The sequence below is a fragment of the Narcine bancroftii genome, chromosome 5 (assembly GCF_036971445.1).
Source record: "Narcine bancroftii isolate sNarBan1 chromosome 5, sNarBan1.hap1, whole genome shotgun sequence".
NCBI classification, from domain to species: Eukaryota; Metazoa; Chordata; class Chondrichthyes; order Torpediniformes; family Narcinidae; genus Narcine; species Narcine bancroftii.
In genome coordinates, this window is record NC_091473.1 from 233,081,914 (window position 1) to 233,103,959 (window position 22,046).

The following is a 22,046-nucleotide window of genomic DNA, read 5'->3' on the forward strand; positions in this document are numbered from 1 at the left end:
TGTGACAGGCAGTGGATGCAAGGATAGGGACTGGAGTGTATGTGCAAGTAAAGCTTTTGCAGAATATACCAGTGGTGACTTTTGTTGATTGCGTTTATCCCACGTATATCCTTTCAACCAATCTTGTGTTTCGTTACTTATCCTACTACCATTCCTCTAACCTTTACACTTTTTAACCCTCGCCTTCCTTTGATTATATTGCCTTCACTTTTTTCTGTCCTCATCTCCATTTCTATGGACATAAACACCTTTGTTTCTCCCATTCCTGCCCCATTTCCCTCTTCCCAAATTTAATGGAAGGTCATTGCCCTGAAATAATAATCGCTTCTCCACAGATGCAGATGATTGGATTTATTCATCTCATTTTAGTTTTTAAAAAAATCACATAAATAATTTGAATTCATTAATGTCAAAAATTTAATTTCTTTGCAAGCTTTACTGTAGACGTCAGTCTCTTTATTACAAGATGTCAATTAAAATATCTAAAAGGAGTTGATCGAAATTATGGAGAAAATAAGAATTGTGATTACAGTGGGATTTATTGATGTTCACTGTACTTGATGGTTGGCACAGATGCTGCTCCTTTGCTGTAGGATATCAAGTTAAGCTGCCTGTTAAAACACGAGATGGCCTCCACACGTTTCTACCTGGATATAAAGTACGGTATTTAGATCACCTTTTGTACAGAATTATAAAGAATAATGAGTGACCCAATAAGGTAAAATTAAAGATAACAAGAAGGCAGCTCTGAAAACGATTTTCCTCTTTATTCCATCCAAAATGCACTATCTCACCGTGCAGAATCTGAACATATGCAAAGCGACTTCCAGTTAAATAACTAAGTGTAACCAGTGCATGAAATTTTCCTCAACCACATTTATCGATGACTATGCTCACTCACTGGACACCATCACAGGGCATAAGACAAGTGGTGTCAAAATGCTGCAATAGCTCTCCACCCAACTCTGCTCTCCTGTTCATCTGAAGGAAGAAGGAAATAGGATCAAGTTAATGCCTTGCTCCTGTCTACTGGCAATGATGGTATGTCTCTTCCTCTAATGGCCTGGTGATGAACTTCAGTAATTGCTACTGTGGTATGCAGCATTTTTTCAACAACAAAAAGAAAATTAGGCAAAACTATAAAGTATATGTGATAAGACGAAACTCACACTCAATCTTGCTCTTGTACCAATTAACATAGAAAATATGGTGCACAGATCATACACCACTTTATTTCAAGAATCAAAAGTGTAATTCATCACATTAAATGTTTCAAGCTCTGTCACTGGCAAATTAATGCACTGGAAAATTCTATAGTCATTCCAGTGGTCTGGCAGTCATTCACAAAGCAGTATTAAGGCTGTCAGGCCTAGTTCAGACCCAAGTTCTAAATAATACATGTGATCAGAATATAACTCATTGGAAAGAAAGCCAATATATTTTGCATGAAAAAAGTGTTACCTCCCACAGTGATGGGTTTCACATGACCATTTACACAAATATTTGAAATGATGGAAGACAAAATAATTACTGGGAACACACCAATGATCAGGCAATATTGGGGGAAAGAGGAACAGAGTTAGTACTTCAAACTTAAGATCATTTATTAGAATTCTCACAAAGGGTCTTTGAGCTTAAAGATTAACTTTATTTTTCATTCCGTAGATGCTGCCACAAACATATGTGGTTTTTTTTCCCCCCAGAGAGGCCATCATACCTCAGACATCCTGTAGCATTGTAGAAAATGTCTGAATCCATAGTTTGTGGATATTTAATTTCTTGATAACCATATGGAATGATCACGGAGTCAGTCAACACTGGCAAGGCATGATCAATTAGATCCTCCTTTATAGCATCACATGATGAGAGGTTCCAAAGGAGACCTAGTAACAGGGAAAAGGAATTACCAACCAAAAATGGAACAAATGTTAAAGAAAAAAAATCATTTATTTGTTGATCCTCTTGTTTTCTTATGAATATCTGGGTTCTTTAGTCCAAACTCTTTAATGGGGAGATTTTCAAAATCCCTTTCCCTCCTATTTGACATGGCAATGGTCAGCAAATGATGCTCCCCCTGCTGTGCCAAATAATCACCATCCACCATCATTCACACGACTTGACCATCAACAGCCAATCTACTGTCAAAAGCAACCACCCCCACCTCACCGTGATGACATCTTCCCCATTTATCCAAATAAAATCTTAACTGATCAACTCAGGCACCACTACCACCAACAATAGACAGCTGACCAAATCTCAATATCACTTCAATTACATAATTAACCAAGTTCTATCCCCTCCGCAACTCACCTGGACCTAGTACATCCCTAGCCCTTCCCAATTTCCTTTATTTACACTGCATTGATTCAAGTCATAGAAATGTCCTTTCCTTGTGCAGGTAGTATCCAAACTCTTGCTCTTGGATCATTTGGAGAGATAAGATTCAAGGGATTTAGTTCCCACTATCCTCATCCATTCAGAATAAATATATTCCAAGTGATCCCTTTTCAATAAACCAATGATCCATTGCTCAAAACTTACCAATTAAATATTAATTAAATGAGTGATTTTCTGAAATCACATAATTTTGGGAATGAATAGGAATTTTGCTATGGAACAAAGCAAATCTGCATCTTAAAAGAAAACACCAATGATTTTTTTTTAATTCTTTAAATGACAGGAAAAAATGTAAATAAAATACAAATCACGCCTTGCTAATGTGATGTCCTTCTGCTTGAAATGGAAGACAGCAACAGGAGAACATTAAGTTGCAACCTCTTGATATCCAATTTCCATAAGTATCTAACAGGTGTTGTGAGTGCAGAAATGATCATTACTTGCACAGGAAATATGATGGTGAAATATTTAGACAAATTTAGAAAAGTCCTGTACTGCCGCACTTTCACTAGAAGTGGGTGAAAAAACGTAATTGCCACAGTTTACATAAATTGATTCAATTTTGAGCAACTTTACCAAAAGCCAGTTCTACTCAATGTGGCCAATGTTCTAAATTCAGGAGGCACTGTCAATCACTTGCATGTGAGCAAAACCAAGTCAGAGAGAGAGAGAGAGATCTGACATGGAAACAGATGCTTCGACCCAAGTCTATCAACCATCTAGTCTTCTATTAATCCAATTTTTTAAATTCTTCCCACATTCTCCTCAACTCCTCTGGGTTCTACCACTCACCTGCACAAAAAAGGCAATTTTCAGAGGTTAATTATCCAACCAATCTGTGTACCTATGGGGAATAAGAATAAACCAATGCTCTGAAAGGAAACCCATACAAGCAAAGGAAAATATGCAATGTCCAGACAGGACCCGAGGTCAAGACTGAACTCAGATCTCCAGCATTGTGAGCCAGCAGTAATACTATATTTCCCCTTCTACACTATCAATGCAAAGTCAAATTTCTGAAGCATTGGATTGTTCTCACACTATTAAGGACTGTAAACTGGATATAGACCAGCAGGTTTCTGGCCAGAAGCAGTTGCATGGCTGGGAACAACCCATTCCGGAGACAACAGACAGTAACATACTTTCAGTGTTGATATCTGCATGAGGCTTGGGCAAATGGTTTGAGAAGGAGTACAAGAAAATACATAGGAAGAGAATGTACTTAAAAGTATAAATGATTGACGGCTACAGGACTAAAAATACACATATTGTAAAATATACAGATGTATGTACCAGTTGCTTGCTTCTTTGTTTCAGGATCATTTGTTTCTCTCAGGAGCTGAATTACTTGCTTGATTCCATCATGTTTCTTAACTTCCAACTTATTGGTCATACTTTTATAAACTGCATTTCGAAGAGCTGCACAGGCAGTCTGCTGAACATTGATATTTTTGATTTTCAAGAGGTTAATTAGTTCAAGGATTGCACCCATTTGGTAAATCTGAAATAAAAACAAAAGATTTAGAAAAAAAAATTCGACTGGAGGATATATCAAATCTAGCTGCGTTAGTCAGAATATTTGTACATCCATTGTTGTTACAGATCAAGGTCATTTACAATGCATGTTTCAAAGTGATGGGCCCAAGTTTTGGTATAGTTTAACCTTTAAAGTGGTGATGATCAATTTCAAATGTTTAAAGACTTGAATTTACATGGTACTTTTGGGAAATTGTAATAAAGCAAGATCTTGAATGTGATTTTTTAAAAATCATTTAAAAAGTCGAAGTGACAAAGGAGACTTGAAAGACGTGGATACATGATGCTTGGGAGATTGGCTTCCGATGTCAAAGACCAGCAGAATTTGGAGCTTGAGAAAAACGGAGCTTGAGCAGGAATGAATGTTTAAAAAAAAATCGGTTTGTAAATAGAAATTTAGAGTAAGAATGCTGAATGCGGAAAAGTTAAATAAGAAAATCTGCAGATCTTGCAGTAGACAAAAATGCTGGAGAAACTCAACGGGTCCATCAGAATTAAAAGGTAATCAATGTTTTGGACCTGAGCCCTGCTTCAGAAATTTGGGGCGGATAAAAGAGTAGAGGCCAGAATGAAAAGATGGGAGAAGTGAAAATTTGTGAAGCATTGGATTGTTCTCACACTAAGTGACAGTAAAATTAAAGGGTACACCTTAAAATGTAACAAACAGCAGGAGTCAGCCAGTTGGGCCCCTCCGAACAAATCTGCTCTTCTACAAAATCATTGTTTTCGTTCTTTTCTTGTTCTGCCCTATTCCCAAATCACTATATTCCTCAGCCATCCAGAAATCTATTGATCCAATTGGAATGTGTGGATGGTTGCTTTCCGACCCCCTTCATCCATATCCGGGGTGATGCTAACATACTGCAAGGAATGGAGGACTTGGACTCTAGTTTCCTGGTATTCCTTTCTCGCACACAAACTTGGAGGGAGGTACAAGGCCCCCTCTATAAGAGGATCTAGGAATTAGCTAAACATACAATTACATACCCTACCACAACCTGACTTGACCAATCAAAAAAGTCTTTGCCCATGTGACAGGAATTACCCTATCAGCATTAAGCTAAGCATTTTTCATTTGCAAATTCCATTATTATGAGAACCAATCACTTAACCTGTTCCCTCTTTCCTCAGACATTTTTCTCACAAGTCACAAGATCCCTCACTCTCCAAATACTTACAACCCTCTGCATTCTTTTACAAAGCAGCAAGGCACATGTAGGCACTAATTAACATGGATCAATCTACACCCATCTCCAAGGAGACCCTCATTTCCACAAACACAGTGTAGCGTGAACAAAAGCTCTCATGATTGGAGGGAGAAAAAATGCTTTTATTAGCTTATAACTAAGGGTAGGGTTCAATAGTAGTCTTCAAAAGAGTTCAGGGTTTAGGCAGGAAACCAGGGTTATACATGGACAGATGGGGGCAGAGCCGGCAGGTGGGACCGGCCATCAGCTCAACACCCTACCAGTGAATCCCAGTTCACTGCATTTACCCCTTCCTGAGAATTCAGGGTTTGTGAATGACGACAGAGAACATGGGTTCAGAAACAAGTGGTAAAAAAATATAGTTATTTATAAATTTACAAGTTTAAGTGGTCCAGGGGGGTCTGGAGATCCTGGAGGAGCCCCTTAGCACCGGGGGACCTTGGACTCCTTGGGACTCCTGGTCCCCTTGTGAGGTTTCCAGCTAGGACTCCCGTTCGACAAGATGGAGGGGGGTGCACTTTCCTCCTGAATCGGATCTTCCAAGGCCTGACTGGGGGTGGTGAGAATGAGCTCCATGGCTTGCAGGGCACATGAAGCAACTGACCTTCTGTTCCGGCAGGTGCCAGGTCCATGATGGAGACGGAGTCCTCCCTGCCATCCGGGTACTCCACGTAAGCGTACATGGGATTCGCTTGGAGCAGTTTCACCCTTTCCACCAGGGGGTCGGTCTTGTTTCTCCTCATGTGGTTAAGAAGGAATGGACCAAGAGTAGTGAGCCAGACTGGGAATGTAGTTCTGAATGCTGACCTTCTTTTGAAGGGGAATAGAACCTCATGAGAAGTAGCAGTGGTCGTGGTACATAGTAGCGACTGGATAGAGTGGAGTGCGATGGGGAGGAAATCCTGTGTGAGTCTGGAAGGCATTTTGACTTTAGGGCCAGTTTGACAGCCTTTCAGACTGTGGCATTCTCCTTTTCAACCCACTCATTCCCCCGAGGGTTGTAGCTGGTAGTTCTATTGGATGCAATGCCCCTCACCAGCTGATTCTGAAGCAGCTCGTCACTCATAAAGGATGATCCCCAGTCACTATGGATATAGCTGGGATACCCAAACAGAGCGAAAATGGAGTCTAGGGCCTTCATAACTGATGAGGTAGATGTGTCTGGGCATGGAATGGCAAACGGGAAGCGGGAGTACTTGTCAATGACAGAGAGGAAGAAGGTGTTGGAAGGGCAAAGATTACTTGATCAGGAGTGCCTTTACAAGGTGATAGAAGTGCGGCTTGCACTCCTCACAGACTTGGCAAGACCTGGTCATTTCCCTGACGTCTTTTACAGAGTAGCACAGACTGCGAGCCTTGACTTAATGAGCCATTCAGGTGACCCCTGGATGGAAGAGCTGATTATTCATAGCCCGCAGTTGGCCCGCAGAGGCACAGCTTTCTCTGGATAAGGCATCATTGAGAGCTCCTGGATTCTTGATTTTGCCGCTCTTGACATAACTGAACATGAATGCAACCGAGCGCTGGTCAGTGAGGAGCATAAATCTTTTACCACTTCACTGCACACAGCCAATGACTGCCCTCAGTGTGCATTAGTGAAATCCAAAAGTATATCCTAAATGGTCAACGTTTATCTTGAGATTGTCAGCGCACATTTCTTCATCCTAGGAACCATTCTATGAGACCACAGAAGCAGAACTAAAGTCTTTTGATCCATCGAGACTACCCTGCTAATCAAATTATGGTTGACGTATTTTTTCCTTGAGGCCCATTCTGCCTGCATCTTGGTCCTTCTAGTTTTTCTCCCCCAAACTCCAGAGAATACAGGCCTTACCCATTGTAACTCTCTTCACCTAACAGAACCAACAAACAAAGAATCATTCCAGTGAGTCTTTCTATAGTGAGTACATCCAATTTTAGATCAGAAGTCAACGCAAACAGTACATAAAATCCAGGTGCGGCCTTGTGCTGCTCTTCATGTAGTCTAACTCATCTTCTACTGTAACACTGCACACTGTCATATGTTCTCCCCTTCTACATTGTACTCCTGTGTGCATGCTGCAGTTGACCAATCGGACTGCTGTGAAACAAACCCTTCTCACTGTTTCAATTCTGTGTGACTGTACACATGAACTTGAAACAATGATGACACACCTTTTATGATTACTTCCTTAATAATTGATTCCATGAGATACTCAGTCATTCATTGTTGACCGATTAGGTGCAGTTCCCACATTTTCTTCTCTTTCCCCTTGGAAGTGGAGATGTTCCATTTACTATTTCTCATCTGCTAATCCATTTTCAGATTCTGGAAAGTTCAGAAGATGACAACCAATGCAACCAGTAATTTTGTGGGTCCTTCTTTTAGGATGCAGATCATAAAGGTCAATAGATGTGTAAATCCATAGGGTTTCTTTCCTCAGTTTCAAATACTTTGGACTCTCGACTCTTAACTTCTTGGATGCCTACCATTTTAAGCTTTTAATGTATTCTCAATGAAGGTGAACAAGATATTTATTTAATATCTCTTGCATTGTTCCATTCACTATTAACTCCCTTCTTAATTTCTAAGGAGCACGTGGTTAATGGTCAGATACTTAACAGTGTGGAGGAACAGAGGAACCTTGGGGTCCAAATCCATACATGTCTCACGGTTGCCGCACAGATTGATAGGACAGTTAAAAAGGCCTATGGAATACTGGGCTTCATTAGTAGGGGGATTGAGTTCAATAGTTTGGAGGTCATGTTGAAACTCTACAAATCTCTGGCAAGACCACACTTGGAATATTTGGTTCAGTTCTGGTCAGCTCATTACAGGAAGGGTGTGGAGGTTATGGAGAGGGTATAGAGAAGATTTAATCAGGATGTTGCTTGGATTGGAAAATAAGGCTTATGAGGCAAGGTTAGCAGGGCTAAGATTTTTCTCTTCTGGAGAGCGAAGAAGGATGAGAGGTCTACAAGATTCTGAGAGGAGTAGATAAGGTATACAGCCAGCATCTTTTTCCCCAAGGCAGGAGTAGCAAATACCAAAGGACATCTGTGCAAAGTGGAGAGAGGAGATTTTAGGGGAAACATTAGGGGCAATTTAAAAAAAAAACAAAGTTGTGAGAGTCTGGATTGGCATATTGGGGTGGAGGTTGAAAGGAGATTTAAGAGACTCTTAGACTGGAACATAATTTTTTTAAAAAAGAGGGTTAAACAAGGTAGGAAAGGTTTAGTTTCTTTTGGAAAGAATATATAGGTTGGTACCACATCAAGGGCTAGAGAACCGATATTATGCTGTAATGTTCTTTGTTTACTTTTAATATCTTGTGCACCTTTACATTCTTGTCGAGCCTCTTCAGTGTTTCCTATTTCCTTCTTCCAAAAATTATAATGATTTTTAGCCATCCTTTGCTTTCCCCCCACCCCCCTGCCCCAATAACTCTTAGGATATAGTCCAACCACATTTTAAGTCACTTCATCAGTTTTTTCTTTCAACACCAACCATTACTTTCTTTCTTAGACACAAATGGTTCACTTATTCATCAGTTTTATTTCTTTAAAATTGTGCATTTATTGAGAATTATGAAACATTTTAAATAGCTGCCAGTGCAAAACTTCCATCACAGCTTTCAATCTATCCTCAATGTATTTTAGACAACTCACCTTTCAAGCCTAAGCAATTACACCAGTGGTCCTCAACCATTTTATTTTTCCCACTTGCATACCACTTTAAGTAATCCCTATGCCATAGGTGCTCTGTGATTAGTGAGGGATTGCTTAAGGTGGTATGTGGGTGGAAAGAAAAAGGTTTGAAAACCACTGTTTTAATTGTACCTAATTGACTCGTTATGTGCATGGTTTCATAACTCCAAAGGAAATGGGCCAGTGACGATTTTTCTCAAACAAAATATTTCAGTAACAATTGGGTCTGGAGCAGTGATTCTCAACCTTCTCTTCCCATTCACATACCACCTTAAGCAATTCCTTACGAATCACAGAGCATCAATGGGATAGGGATTGCTTAAAGTGGTATGTGAGTGGAAAGGAAAAGGTTGCACAAATTGGATTGAAACTCATCTAAAGATAGACTTATCACTCTCAAACTGAGTAAGAATTTTTAATCACATTTTAAGCAATTTTACCTCAAATCAATCCTACTTCATGATGCTGTGGTAAAGGTAAATTAAGTAAAAAGTGTGTAAATAAATAGGTTCACGCATTCACTGTGCTGTGTTGTTTTAGGATACTGTCTTGACATGGTCTGAAATGAAGATTTTATTCAGTTCTGAGCAAGGTTTCAGTCCTGCCCAAGCTTGACTTCAAAAACATGCATTACCATGTGTTCATGTTTGCATGGCGACGAGCAAGGCCTTGATTAAAGTTCCTGTTTGATTAGACTTGGCTGCCAGCAGGGGCTGACACACAGTATGCAAGATCTGTAATGGAGGCTGCAGCCTCATGGTGCCGTTTACAACAACTTTAAAGTAAAGAACCTTTTTCTTCATCTATGTGTTGTCAAAGAACTCACACATACGAATACAAGATGAAACAACAAGTAAATCACTTGATCACAAATTAACAGATTATTTACTTATTTGACAGTGAAGCAAAAAATCCATTGCAGGCAGACTTTAAAAAAAATATTCTACCATTCATAAAAAGTAATCTCTTTCAAGAAATATCTGGAATGTTACACTTTACCAATCCTTTGGCACTGTCCTCCTTAAAACATTCATGCTGGATGTAGGAAGAAGCATAGGTCTGTGTAATGGGATTATTGATGCTTAAAAGAGCCACTGCTCTCTGCAGGTTCATGTCTCCATAAATTTCTCTGCAATAGGTTACAAAGAATTAATGCAATGAAAAAGTGATTTAATATGTAGCTCTAATTTATGTGATTTAAAATGTATGATTTTACTTGCAGCTCATCAATAGATTTAGATAATTAAAAAATGTTTATTCCAATGCCACAAAATATTGAGTTCATCTTTCTATTTCAAAAACTGTTCATGTTTATATTTACAATGACCTATTATCAGATGTGCAATACATAAACTTGCTGGAAGAATTAGGTCACACAGCATCAATAAGAAATAAAAGATAACCAACATTTCTGGCCTTGGCCGAGTTTCTTCAGTGCATTTGTGTATTGCCCTCGACCACAGCACCTGCAGCTTCCCCTTTTTTAAAAAAATGCTTCCTATCAGAAGCCTGGATTCTGCTTTCTCTTTTTACCTTACTGTTCTTTGCTCAATATGAACCCAATGACTCCAACAGCTGCTTAGATTAGACCTCCTCTCACCCTCTCTCTTGAAAAGACCAACTTTTTTTTTTATACTCAGTCTCTGCATTTGTTCTCAAGATGAGGTTTTCCACTCCAGAAAATCTGAAATGTCATCATTATTTCTGGATATGTGGCTACCCCTCAACTATGGGGAATCTTTGTCTTATTTGGTTCCCACACTGCCTCCTCCCAAACACAAAAGAGGTAGAGCTCCTTACTTTTCACCCCACCAACTTGCACATCTGGTGCTTCACTGTTAAATATTTCCACCAGCTGCCATATGATCACACCACCACTCTCTCTCTCTCTCTCTCTCACTCCATGGTACACTCGTACCTCCCCATCTTCCTGAAAATTTCCCTGCAACTCAGAGATCAACACTTTTTTTTTTTCAACTTCGTCTGCCTCATGGATGGACATAGACAGCTTTTCCAGGCAAGGCAAGACTTCACATGCACTTGTTTCCTCGCCATGTGGCTTCTTCTACCATGGCACGGCCAAGTGATGTCTAGGTCACTACTTTAGTGATCACCTGCTCTTGTCCTTGATAGTCATCCTGAGCTATCGCATGCAAGCCATTTTACTTCCTCTCTCATTCCCACATCAACATGCCTGCCCTCTAGTTTACCTTGTCAAAGGTTAGGGGAACATTTTGGGTCAAATGATCATAATGCCATTATGGAGAAGGGTAGGTCTGGGCTTCAGGTTGAGATTCTAAATTGGACATAGGCCAATATTGAGGAAATGAAAAGGATATAGATTGCGTGGATTGGGATAGATTGTTTTCCAGCAAGGATGTGCGAGGTAAGTGGAGGATCTTCAGAGAAGAAATTTTGAGAGTATAGAGTTTGTATGTTATGTCAGGATCAAATGCAGGATTAGAAGGTTTATGGAACCTTGGTTTTTGTGTGATATTGGGAATCTGGTTTGGAAGAAGAAAGAGGGGTATAACAGGTATAGGCAACATGGAGCAAACGAGATACCAGAGGAGTATAAAAAATGCAAGAAAAACCTCAAGAAAGAATCAGGAAAGTTAAAAGAAGATATGAAGTTGCTTTGATTAACAATGTGAAGAAAAATCATTAGTGCTTCTCCAGCAATATTAAGAGCTAAAGGATAGTCAGGGACAAATTTGATCCCTTTGAACATCAGAGTGGTCGTCTTTGTTGAGTGCCAAAAGAGTTAGGGGAGATCTTAAATAATTTTTCCCCCTCAGTATTCACTCATGAAACAGGCGTAGAGTGGTAAGGGAAACAAGCAGTGAGATCATGGAATCTTAAAGTGAATAAGAGTGGATAAATCCCCATGACCAGACAAGATATTCCCTTAGATCTTGAGGGAGGCTAGTGTAGAAATTGTAGGGGCTCTGGCAGACATATTTAAAATGTCCTTAGGCACAGGTGTGGTGTCAGAGGATTGGAGGGTGGGTCATGATTTTCTGTTGTTTAAAAAAAGCTCCAAAAGTAACCCTGGAAATTATAGACAGGTGAGCCTGATGTCAGTAGTAGGTAAATTATTAGAAGGTGTTCTAAGAGATCAGATATACAATTATTTGTATAACCAGGGACTGGTTAGGGATAATCAACATGGCTTTGTGTGTGGTAGGTTGTGTTTAACTAATCTTATAGTTTTTTTTTCGAGGAGGTTACCAGGAAATTTGATGAAGGAAAGGCTGATGTTGTTGTCTACATGAACCTTAGTAAGGCCATTGATGAGGTCCCGCATGGGAGGTTAGTCAGGAAGGTTCAGAAGCTAGGTATTCATTGTGAAATAGTGAACTTCCTTTTGTTGTCTCCACTTATCACTTACCAGCCTGTCACTATCCCTACCCTTCTTTCCCCTCCCCCCACCCCTTCCATTTGACTATCTGCCTACCAACCCCTTCTCGCCTGGGTCCACTTATCACTTGCCAACAACTTATTCACCCCCTCATCTATTCATACAACCTCACTCCCCTTCACACATAGTCCTGATATAGGAACATTACCCACCATCGCTTTGCTTTACAGCAGCTGCCTGCCTGGATGAGCTCCTCCAACAGCTCAATGTTTGCAGATACTTCTAGGAAAGGTTCAAACCAAGTTGGTAAAGAGATGGGAGCCTATTAGGAGACAGCAGTAAGGGAGAGATATAAAGCTGGAATTAGAAATGTGGAATGTAGTCGTCAAAATAAATAAGCAGAAAAATCAAAGGTAGGCAATGGATAGAGGCAGACGACAGAAAAATATTAGAAGACAAATGTCTCCCCACAAGGCAGATCAATTCAAGGTGTACACAATTGTCAATGGGTCGGCATTTCTCCCCCTTACAGAAACATTCATTGTGCATGAATTTAGGAAGGACAGGTGAAAAGGAAGAAAATGCAATTAATAAGGGATAACATCAGTGTAGTGGTCTTAAATAAACTTCTAGCCAAGGTTATCGCCATCTGATTGTACAAATAAGACCCGAGGAAACAGCGCTCTCTGGGCCTCGGTATAAAACATGCAGACATGCAACCAAACATAAAACACATACAGACAAATAATATATGCAGGACAAGTATTAAATCTATAAAAGAAATAAATAATTAAGGATTGCTTTGTACAAATGAGTCTCAGATGCTGAATGTGAGCAGTTCCTTTGCTCGTTCAGCATTCTCACTTGGCCTCAAACACAAACTTGGCCTGCAAATCATGAAATGAAATTAGAATGGAGATGCAAGAGACTGCAGATGTTGGAATGTAGAGCAAAAAGAAGCTGCTGAAGGAACAGAGTAAAATTAGAATTGGTTTGACTGGAAATAAGCACCAAAATTGAGCATTTTGCATCTAATATTGTAAAAATAAAATGCCTTTGTAGAAATGATCTTCAAAAATAAAAATCTCCACTTAATACTTTTTGCATTAAGATCAATAGTGAGGTACTTCAAAATTAAACCAAGATTTTAAATCTCAACTTAAATTTAGGAGTAGGAAGGTTAAGTACTGGTGAAGGTGCATCTGGAGAGTGACGTCCAGTTCTAGTCTCCTTACTTGAGAAAGGCTTTGGAGATGGTGCAGAGGAGGTTCTCCAGGTTGATTCCAGAGATTATGGGGTTAGCCTATCAAGAGAGACTGAGTCATCTGGGACTGTATTCACTGTAATTTAGAAAAATGAGAGGGGATTTTATGGAAACATACAAAATTGTGAAAGGCACAGATAAGATAGAGGTAGGTATATTGCTTCCATTGGTGGTGGAACAGGCTTGATGGGCCAGCAGGCCCTACACCTCCTCTTATTTCTTATGTATCAAAGGAAATGAGAGGCAATGGACAGGTTGGCAGTGATAGATGAACATTCTATTCCAAAAGATTACACCAATTGTTATGCAATTTTAAAAATGCATCATTTGGCATATAATATACATTCCTTTAAGGCACAAGGACAAAGCAAGGAAATTGATTTATTGCAATAGACAAATGTGCTGTAGAATCCTCAGCATAGGATGGAAAGGGTAAGCAATGTTTCGGGCCTGGGCCCTTAGACATCATATCTAGGAAAAATAATTAACTGCTTCAAAAAATTAACATGGATTTCAACTAATCGACTTAAATTCTTAAAGATGTATCTGGAGGAACAGGTAAGGAATTACTGGCAGATGTAATATAGGGTATACAGACATTCTCCGAACTTTTGTTATGCTTCCCCAATAAAGAGGTGTAAAAAGACAACACATAATTATGGATAATATACTAGAGTGGGTTGAAAGTCGGTTAGCAGTTGCAAAACAATAATGAAAAATAAATCTTTCTCAGGATGGCAGGCTGTTGCTAGAGAGGTCCCATTGGAATCTATCCTGGCATTCCAACTATTTACAATCAATGGCGATTGTTTGGCTAAGAGAAATAAAATATACTGTTGGCTTGTAAGATGCAATTTGAACCTTAAAAATTTCATCCCAAAATCAGGAGCCATCTCATACAGCACGTATAAAATCTGAACCTTAATATTCTGTGGTTGAGAATGCCCCCCTCCCCCCGGTGATGGAAAACAGTATGAAACACTCACATGGTCCTACCACTAAACATTTTCTTCTTCTGAAACTTCCATTTGGGAAGCTGGATTAATAGCAATGTTATATTAAAACAATAAAAAATAAATTATAAACCTGTCTAACATTCTTTAAAATAACAGCACAGCAAATGAAGTCAACAGTCACCTTTTGCAACAGCTGACGGGGTTTCTTGGAAAGGTTCAAGTTTTCACTACTTCATAAACAGCAGCACTCTCTCTGGGTAAATATTAATCTCCAGTTACTGTAAAACTCCATCCCAGCTTCAACTGATAAACGAAGGAAATATGAAGCTAGTTTTAAACTGAACGATGACCAAGTGATGTCACTAGTGTTTATGTTACACTAGCTGGGAACATTTGATGCATATTATGATAGGAAATTGACTATTTTGCCATAACTTGAAATGAATTGGCTAAATTTTAAATAACCAAGGCTGTGTTGCTTAACAGCATCACTCCACTAGTCAGTGGGATGGTTGGCAAAGGACTATTAAGACAGTAAGCTCACAGCTGTAAGTGCCATACCTGGGGTTGCCTTATCTAGCAAGTACAGCTCATAACCTAAATTTTAAGTGAAAATTTGCGGGGGTGGGGGGGGGGTTCATCTTATAAGGGTCGCCAACATATATTGTAACTTTGCGTAGGATGAAAAATGAAGTAAGATGCAAAACGATGAAGGTGCAAAGAGACTTCAAAGAGATAAAGGTAAACTTGACAGTGACGATGTGTAAAGATATGAGATTACCCATATAGGGAGGAAAATAAAGCAGAAAAGCTGAGTACCTTGAAAAAAGATTGGAAGTTATTCAGTCTTCATTGAAACCTGCATGTCTTTGTGCTTCAGTCAATGAATGTTGACATGTTGGTACAGCAGCCAATTAAGGAGAAAAATAGCATAATGGCAAATGGTTTTTTAAATGTGGGAGTAAAGATGTCATCCTACAATTGTATAGGGCAGTGGTTCTCAACCTTTTTCTTTCCACTCACATATCACTTTAAGTATCTCCTATACCATAAGTGCTCTGTGATTAAGGTGGTATGTGAGTGGGAAGTGAAGGTTGTGAATCACTTCTCTAGACCCAATTGTTACTGAAATATTTTGCTTGAGAAAAATTGTCATTCGCCCACTTCCTTTGGCATTATGAAACCGTGCCCATAATGAGTCAATTAGGTACGATTAAAACAGTGGTTTTCAAACTTTTTCTTTCCACCCACATTCCACCTTAAACAATCCCTTACTAATCACAGAGCACGTTTGGCATGGGGAGTACTTAAAAAGTTGTATGTGAGTGGAAAGAAAAAGGTTGAGTAGCACTGGTATAGAGCTTTACACAGACCACACCTGGAGGATGATGTTGTTTTGCTCTCCTTACCTATGTTAGATTTTGTTTATTATAGAGGAAATGCAGCTAATTTCTGGAAAGACAAGTTTGTCATAAGAGGGGACTAGAACTCTTGCAACTCTTGAATTCTTTGAGGGCTCCACAGAAGGAGACATATGTGGAAGAAGCTGGAAACGGGGACCAAAATATCAATGCAAGAGGCAGGTCATTAAGGAGTGAAATGAAAAAACAAGATAACTTCATTCACAGGGCAATAAATCTTCAGAACACTGGAAGGTTGTAGATGCTCAGTAATTGCAGTCAAAAGAGTGATTGATAGAATTATGCATTTCTGGTCTTGGTTCTGGACTCATCTCACTAACTTTTTGGTTGAGAAGGTGACTTGGTATTTTTCATCATTGCCGTCCTGTTGCACTTCAGAAATACCAGCACACAAAAAAATGCAAATTCACTGAATAGATTTTGAAAGAAAGCCACAACTCATTGTGTGACAAAAAAAAACTGGCAATTAACATACAGACATGAGAAAATATGACTGTTTAGGAATGGAGGTAACTATTATTAGCTCCTTCCATTGCTGTGAAAGATCTTCATGTAACCACAATTCAATCACCACTGCAGGAAGTTACGAATATACTGTATTCTTAGTGAGTAAGCTATCCCAAACTTGCTTGGTCCAGTTCCAAATGTGATGATGAGACAAAAGTCAGTAAGACTCACTTTAGGTGAATGCGGCTAAATAATATCTTGAATTCATTGCAGAGAGAGAAGCTGGTGACCAGCAGATTCAAATCATTGATATCAGATGGGAACAGGAAATATTGTTGGGGGAAGTACAGGAGAATGGGACCAACTCAACTGCTCTTGCAGAAATCAAAGGTTTCTGCATTTTCCCTCCTGCCCTATACTGCAATTCTCTGTAAGAATACCCTCAATACTATCAAATTTAATCATAATCAAACTTACCGTGCTCCATCTATTCTTTTCGAGTAATTTCCCTTCGGTTGCTTAAACTGCATGCTCGGCTGTGTTAACCTGACGTTATCAGGACTTCGAGTATCTGAAACCAAGCGAGGATGCAAGGTTCTGGTTCCTCTTGAATAAAAACTGTGCCGGTTTCTCATCCGTCTCATTGTGGGCAAAGTCCCAACTTTAAAGAGATCTGGTTCACTTCGACTAGTTGAAATTCCACAGATAAAGACATCATTTTCACCCTGTGGACTTTGTGGGCTTGAATATTTTCGAGTTGTTGGAGTACTTATTGATCGGTGTCCCTTCGCACTGTATGATGAAAATATCTTCCTTTGTTTCCCTCTAGTGGTTCCCATTCCGGAAAGCAGGACGTGGTCCATGTTAGAAAATCCATCTATAGTACCATTATAATGCGAAGTCTAAGAAAATAAATTCAGCCTTCATTATTTTTTTTTGTTTGAATGATTTCACTAAAAATATACATACTGTAAAATTAATGCAGAGACCTAAAACTACAACAGGGGTTTAGACATATCTGTGAATCTGTAAAGAAAATGCGTGATTTCATTAAATGGACAGCAAATCAACCCCCCCCCCCCATGCCCAAAATTATAAACTACTCTAATGCACAAGATCAGAGATTTGGCAGGTGCCAATATGGGAATCAGGTTCAACACAGTCGCAGTAGGTCTCCCACAACCACTGCAAAGCAAGCCTAGTGTATAGCCTACATTTGTTCTGATGGCATGACTAGCTGAGTTTCTCCAGCACTTTTGTGTATTGAACTTTGTTTGATGGCCTTTACATCACTGTAAGGGGGTGGGGGTGGGAAAGAAAAATCAATCACTGAAATAGATTCCCGGTATGTGCTGCACATTATTGACCATGACTGTGCTTATCCAGTAGCTACACACATTTGCATTTCAAATGCATTGAAGAAATTTCCCCCCAAAAATTTCTGTGCATATGCTTGTAGGGAAAAAATACAAATAAACGGTTGTGACTCCAACTTTCACACTAATGCTACCATTCTACTCTCTATACATGATTTATTTACAAAACCCCAGAACAAGATCACTGATGAATCCATGCAAAGAGTAGCCATTATGGGAGTACAGGTGGCACACACAGAAATATAACATCACAAGCTCAAAGACCAATATGTGCGAGTCAGGAAGAGAGAAAGCGTGGGAAAGAGGGAGATGATGAGACACCGACAATGAGAGAGACTAAGATCCTGAGAATCTGTCAACATTTGGGGAAGATGCTACCTGTCTCACCATTGCATGCCCACTACCAGCCCTTGCAGGCAGCATCTCCACCCAATGATTCATTTATGTTTGTTTGTTTTTACATAGCACTTACATTTTTTCCCCCATTCTGTAGTGTCTTCCTACCTTCCTGGACTGGCCATTCACACAAGAACGAACAAAACTCCAAATATTCACATCACACCCAGAGTTTAGAATACCAGGTGCAGTATTTACACCCTATTCATTAGCCCATTGTTTGTGGATCACCTGTGGTACAGTTTGGAGGTTGCAGAGGAAAAATTTCAGAACAGGAATTCCCATTACGATCTTTTGACACAGACTGCATTCTGGAAAATTGGGAATAATTTCCCGGAACTCTGTGGCTGTGTAAATTAAAAAAAAACACAGCTGCTGCATTCCAGGAAATTATTCCCAGTTTTCTGGAACACGGTCTGTGTCAAAAGATCGTAACAGGAATTCCTGAATGCCAAAGGACAGCAACTTTCACCAGGCTCCCTCCCCTTGGATTCCCCGCATAAACGTGGGAAGGACAGGGGTTCGTGCCAGGCTCCTGGACAACTGTGCAATTGATAAAATAAGCACTCTGGTTTTCAAGTTATTTTGATGGCTCAGATTACAAGGAACTTGAAAAGCTGCAATATTCTCAAATTGAAACCTGTTCTAGGTCCTCCACTATGAGAACAGACCAAAAATAACTTCATTGCTAGACTAGATTTGGATCAATGATGGTTACAGCATAATTATGCTGACAAGCAACAATACATCATTGGTTGAAGTTGATGAAATTTTAGAGGGGCTTTCGATTCCATGTAAATATCAATGCATCAAAATATAACCAATTTACGCCCAAATTAAATACTGTATAGAATGAAAATCTGAAGCAGAAGAGAACCTAATATAGTCAGTTGGTCAGTCATTAAAAAGGTCTTTTATTGGAAGTTTGTTCACCCCCTCCAAAAAAAGGTCACCGACAAAATAACTTCTTGATCGATAATTTTTTTCCCCCCAATTCTCTCATTATAGATATCCTCTGGGAGCAAAAATGTATCCTGACATTTGATTATATAAAAAGTGTTTCAAGAAACATTCCATAATAACTGCAGTAATTTTTCAAGATTAAATTTGAGTAAAAATTATCAACATTGAAGACAAGTTAAACTTGGTTCAATCTTGCACTGCATTTGCTATTAGAATACAGAACATTACAACGCAGAATAGGCCTTCGATGTTGTGCTGAACCATATATCCCTAAAAAGTACTAAACCCACCTGACCTTGTAACCCTCTAATTTTTCTTCATCCATGTGCCTGTCTAAGTGTCTCTCAAATGCCCCAAATATTTCAGCTTCCACACCATCCCAGGCAAAACATTTCAGGCACCCAAAACTCTCTGTGTAAAAAAACTTACCTCCCCTAACTTTGTGCACATGTCCTCTGGTGTTTGCCACTCCTGTCCTGGGATACAGGCACTGGCTGTCCACCTAATCTACGCCTCTCATGATCATGTAGGCCCCCTCTCATCCTTCTACCCTCCAATGAGAAAGTTCCATCTCTGCTAACCTTGCCTCATAAAACTTGTTATCCAATCCAGGCAACATCCTGGTAAATCGCCTTTACACCCTCTCCATGGCTTCCACATCCTGTAATGTGGTGACCAGAACTGTATACAATATTCCAAGTGTGTTCTCACCTGAGATTTGTAGAGTTGCAAAATGACCTCTCTACTCCTGAACTCAATCCCCCTAATAATGAAGCCAGAATCCCATAGGCCTTCTTAACTATCCAATCAACTTGTACGGCGACCTGGAGGGAAGTATGGATTTGAACCCCAATGTCCGTCTGTTCATCCACACTCATAAATAACTGACCATTAACCCTGTACTCAGCCTTCTGGTTTGTCCTTTCAAAATGCATCACCTCACACTTATCTGGATTGAACTCCATCTGCCACTTTTCTGCCCAACTCTGCATCCTGTCTATATCCTCTTGCAATCTTCATTTCCATTGACAACTCCTCCAACCTTCATGCCATCCACAAACTTACAGACCCATCCTTCCACCTCTTCATCAAGGTCATTTAATTAAAAAGAGATTACAAAGAGCAAGGGTGCCGGAGCAGGTCCCTATGGCACTCCATTGTCACTGACCTCCAGGCAGAATACTTTCCTTCCACTACTACTCTGCTTTCATCCTGGAAGCCCATTTTTTTTTTATCCATATAGGCTCGGTCCTACTGATCCTGTGCCTCAGGACTTTATGAATGAATCTCTTATGGGGGACCTTGTCAAATGCCTTGCTAAAATCCACATAGACCACACCTACCACCCTATCCTCATCAATTTCTTTGTTACCTCCTCAAAAAATCTCATTAGACTCATGAGGCACGGCCTTTACTTCATCAAACCACGTCGACTATCTTGAGTAGGCTATACTTCTCCAAATGCTCATAGCTCCTCTCCTTAAGAATCCTTTCCAATAGTGTGCACACCACAGATATCAGGCTCAAGTCTATAATGTCCAGGATTCTCCCCATTACATTTTTTTTAAAATAAGGGGACTACATTTGCCATTCTCCAATCCTCGACCACCTCCCCTGCAGCCAAAGAGGTCTCGAAGATCATTGCTACTGCCCCAGCTCTCTCTTCCCACAGCAGCCTGAGGTATATCATGTCTAGCCCCAGGGACTTATCAATCTTGATGTTTCTAAGAGGATCCAACACTTCCTTTTCCTTAATCTCCACAACTCCAGCACACAGGCCTGTTCTATTCCAACCTCAGCCTGATCCTTTTCTTTTGTGAATACCAAAGTAAAACATTCATTTAGGATCTCTCCAACCTCCTCCGTCTCTAGGCACAGGTTCTCCCCTTTAGAGGTCCCACCTTCATTTTCATCATCTTCTGTTCTACGCATACGCAAAGAACACCTTGGGATTCTCCTTAATCCTACATGCCAAAGTCTTCTCTTGCGCTCTCCTAAGTCCTTTTCCTAAGCTGCTTCCTGGCAACCATACATTTCTCATGAGCCCTTCCTGTTTCCTCCCTCCTGCATCTAACACATGCTTCCTTCTTCCTCGACTAGTTGCCTCACCTGTATTGTCAGCCAGTTTTGAAGGGTTAATATGGAAAGATGTTGCTGCATGTTTTAAGCCAGTGGTTTTCAACTCACATACCACCTTAAGTATTTCCTATGCATAGGTGCTCTGTGATTAGTAAGGGATTACTTAAGGTGGTATGTGAGTGCGGGGAAAAAAAAAGGTTGAGAATCACTGCTCTCGACCCAATTGTATCTGAAATATTTTACTTGAGAAAAATATCATTGGTCCACTTCCTTTGGAATTATGAAACATTGCATATAAATGAGTCAATTAGGAACAATTAAAACAATGCTTTTCAAACTTTTTCTTTCACTCACATACCACTTACGGTGGTAAAGAAAAAGTTTGAAAACCACAGTTTTAAGCCATGAAATATTTATAATAAGCAAAGACAATTTTTTAGGCTTTGAGAAATCTCAGATTCCTACTAAAGTTAAGAATATCTAGTTTCATTCAGTAACATTAAGTTATTACGTGGTAAACCACCTTAATTTTCTTTTCTCCTCAACATCTCTACATTTTAATTTAAAAAAAAGAATGTTTAAGATTTTAAAATTAAAATATTTTATATAGAGTAAAATCCCTGTAATCTGGAATTCAAGCCACTGGCAGCCTCAAGCAACAGGGGGCGAAAAAATTGTGGAAAATAAATAGGTAAAACAAAAGTTTAAAATTGCCCCCCCCCCCCCCCCCAGTGGTTAGTTCGCTCAATCATGCAACGTGCGATCTCAATCAGCAAATATACTTATCCCTATAGGTGCCAGATACCAGGGGTTTTACTGTACAAACCTGCTGAAAATGGGAATTTTACATTTTCTTGATCCAACCCAGGTTTGAGCATCCACCACATTGTATTTTTCCACACCCCAGTTCAAGAGCTCTCATAATTTGCTTCATTTGAATTGCATCATACTTTTA

General features: G+C 39.6%; 1 protein-coding gene across 3 annotated transcripts in view; it reads right to left on the reverse strand.

Moving 5' to 3' along the window:
- Positions 1–22,046, reverse strand: part of LOC138765035 (plakophilin-1-like) — a 53,091-nt gene that overhangs the window by 18,130 nt on the left and 12,915 nt on the right. For 2 of the 3 annotated variants that reach the window (XM_069941681.1, XM_069941682.1), the window contains 4 exons: positions 16,755–17,179; positions 9,828–9,957; positions 3,691–3,898; positions 1,718–1,883 (listed from right to left, as the gene is read on the reverse strand). In XM_069941681.1, coding sequence (XP_069797782.1) covers positions 1,718–1,883; positions 3,691–3,898; positions 9,828–9,957; positions 16,755–17,179 — 929 coding nt within the window. The remainder of the gene's footprint in view (positions 1–1,717; positions 1,884–3,690; positions 3,899–9,827; positions 9,958–16,754; positions 17,180–22,046) is intronic. The other variant, XM_069941683.1, reaches the window with a different exon arrangement.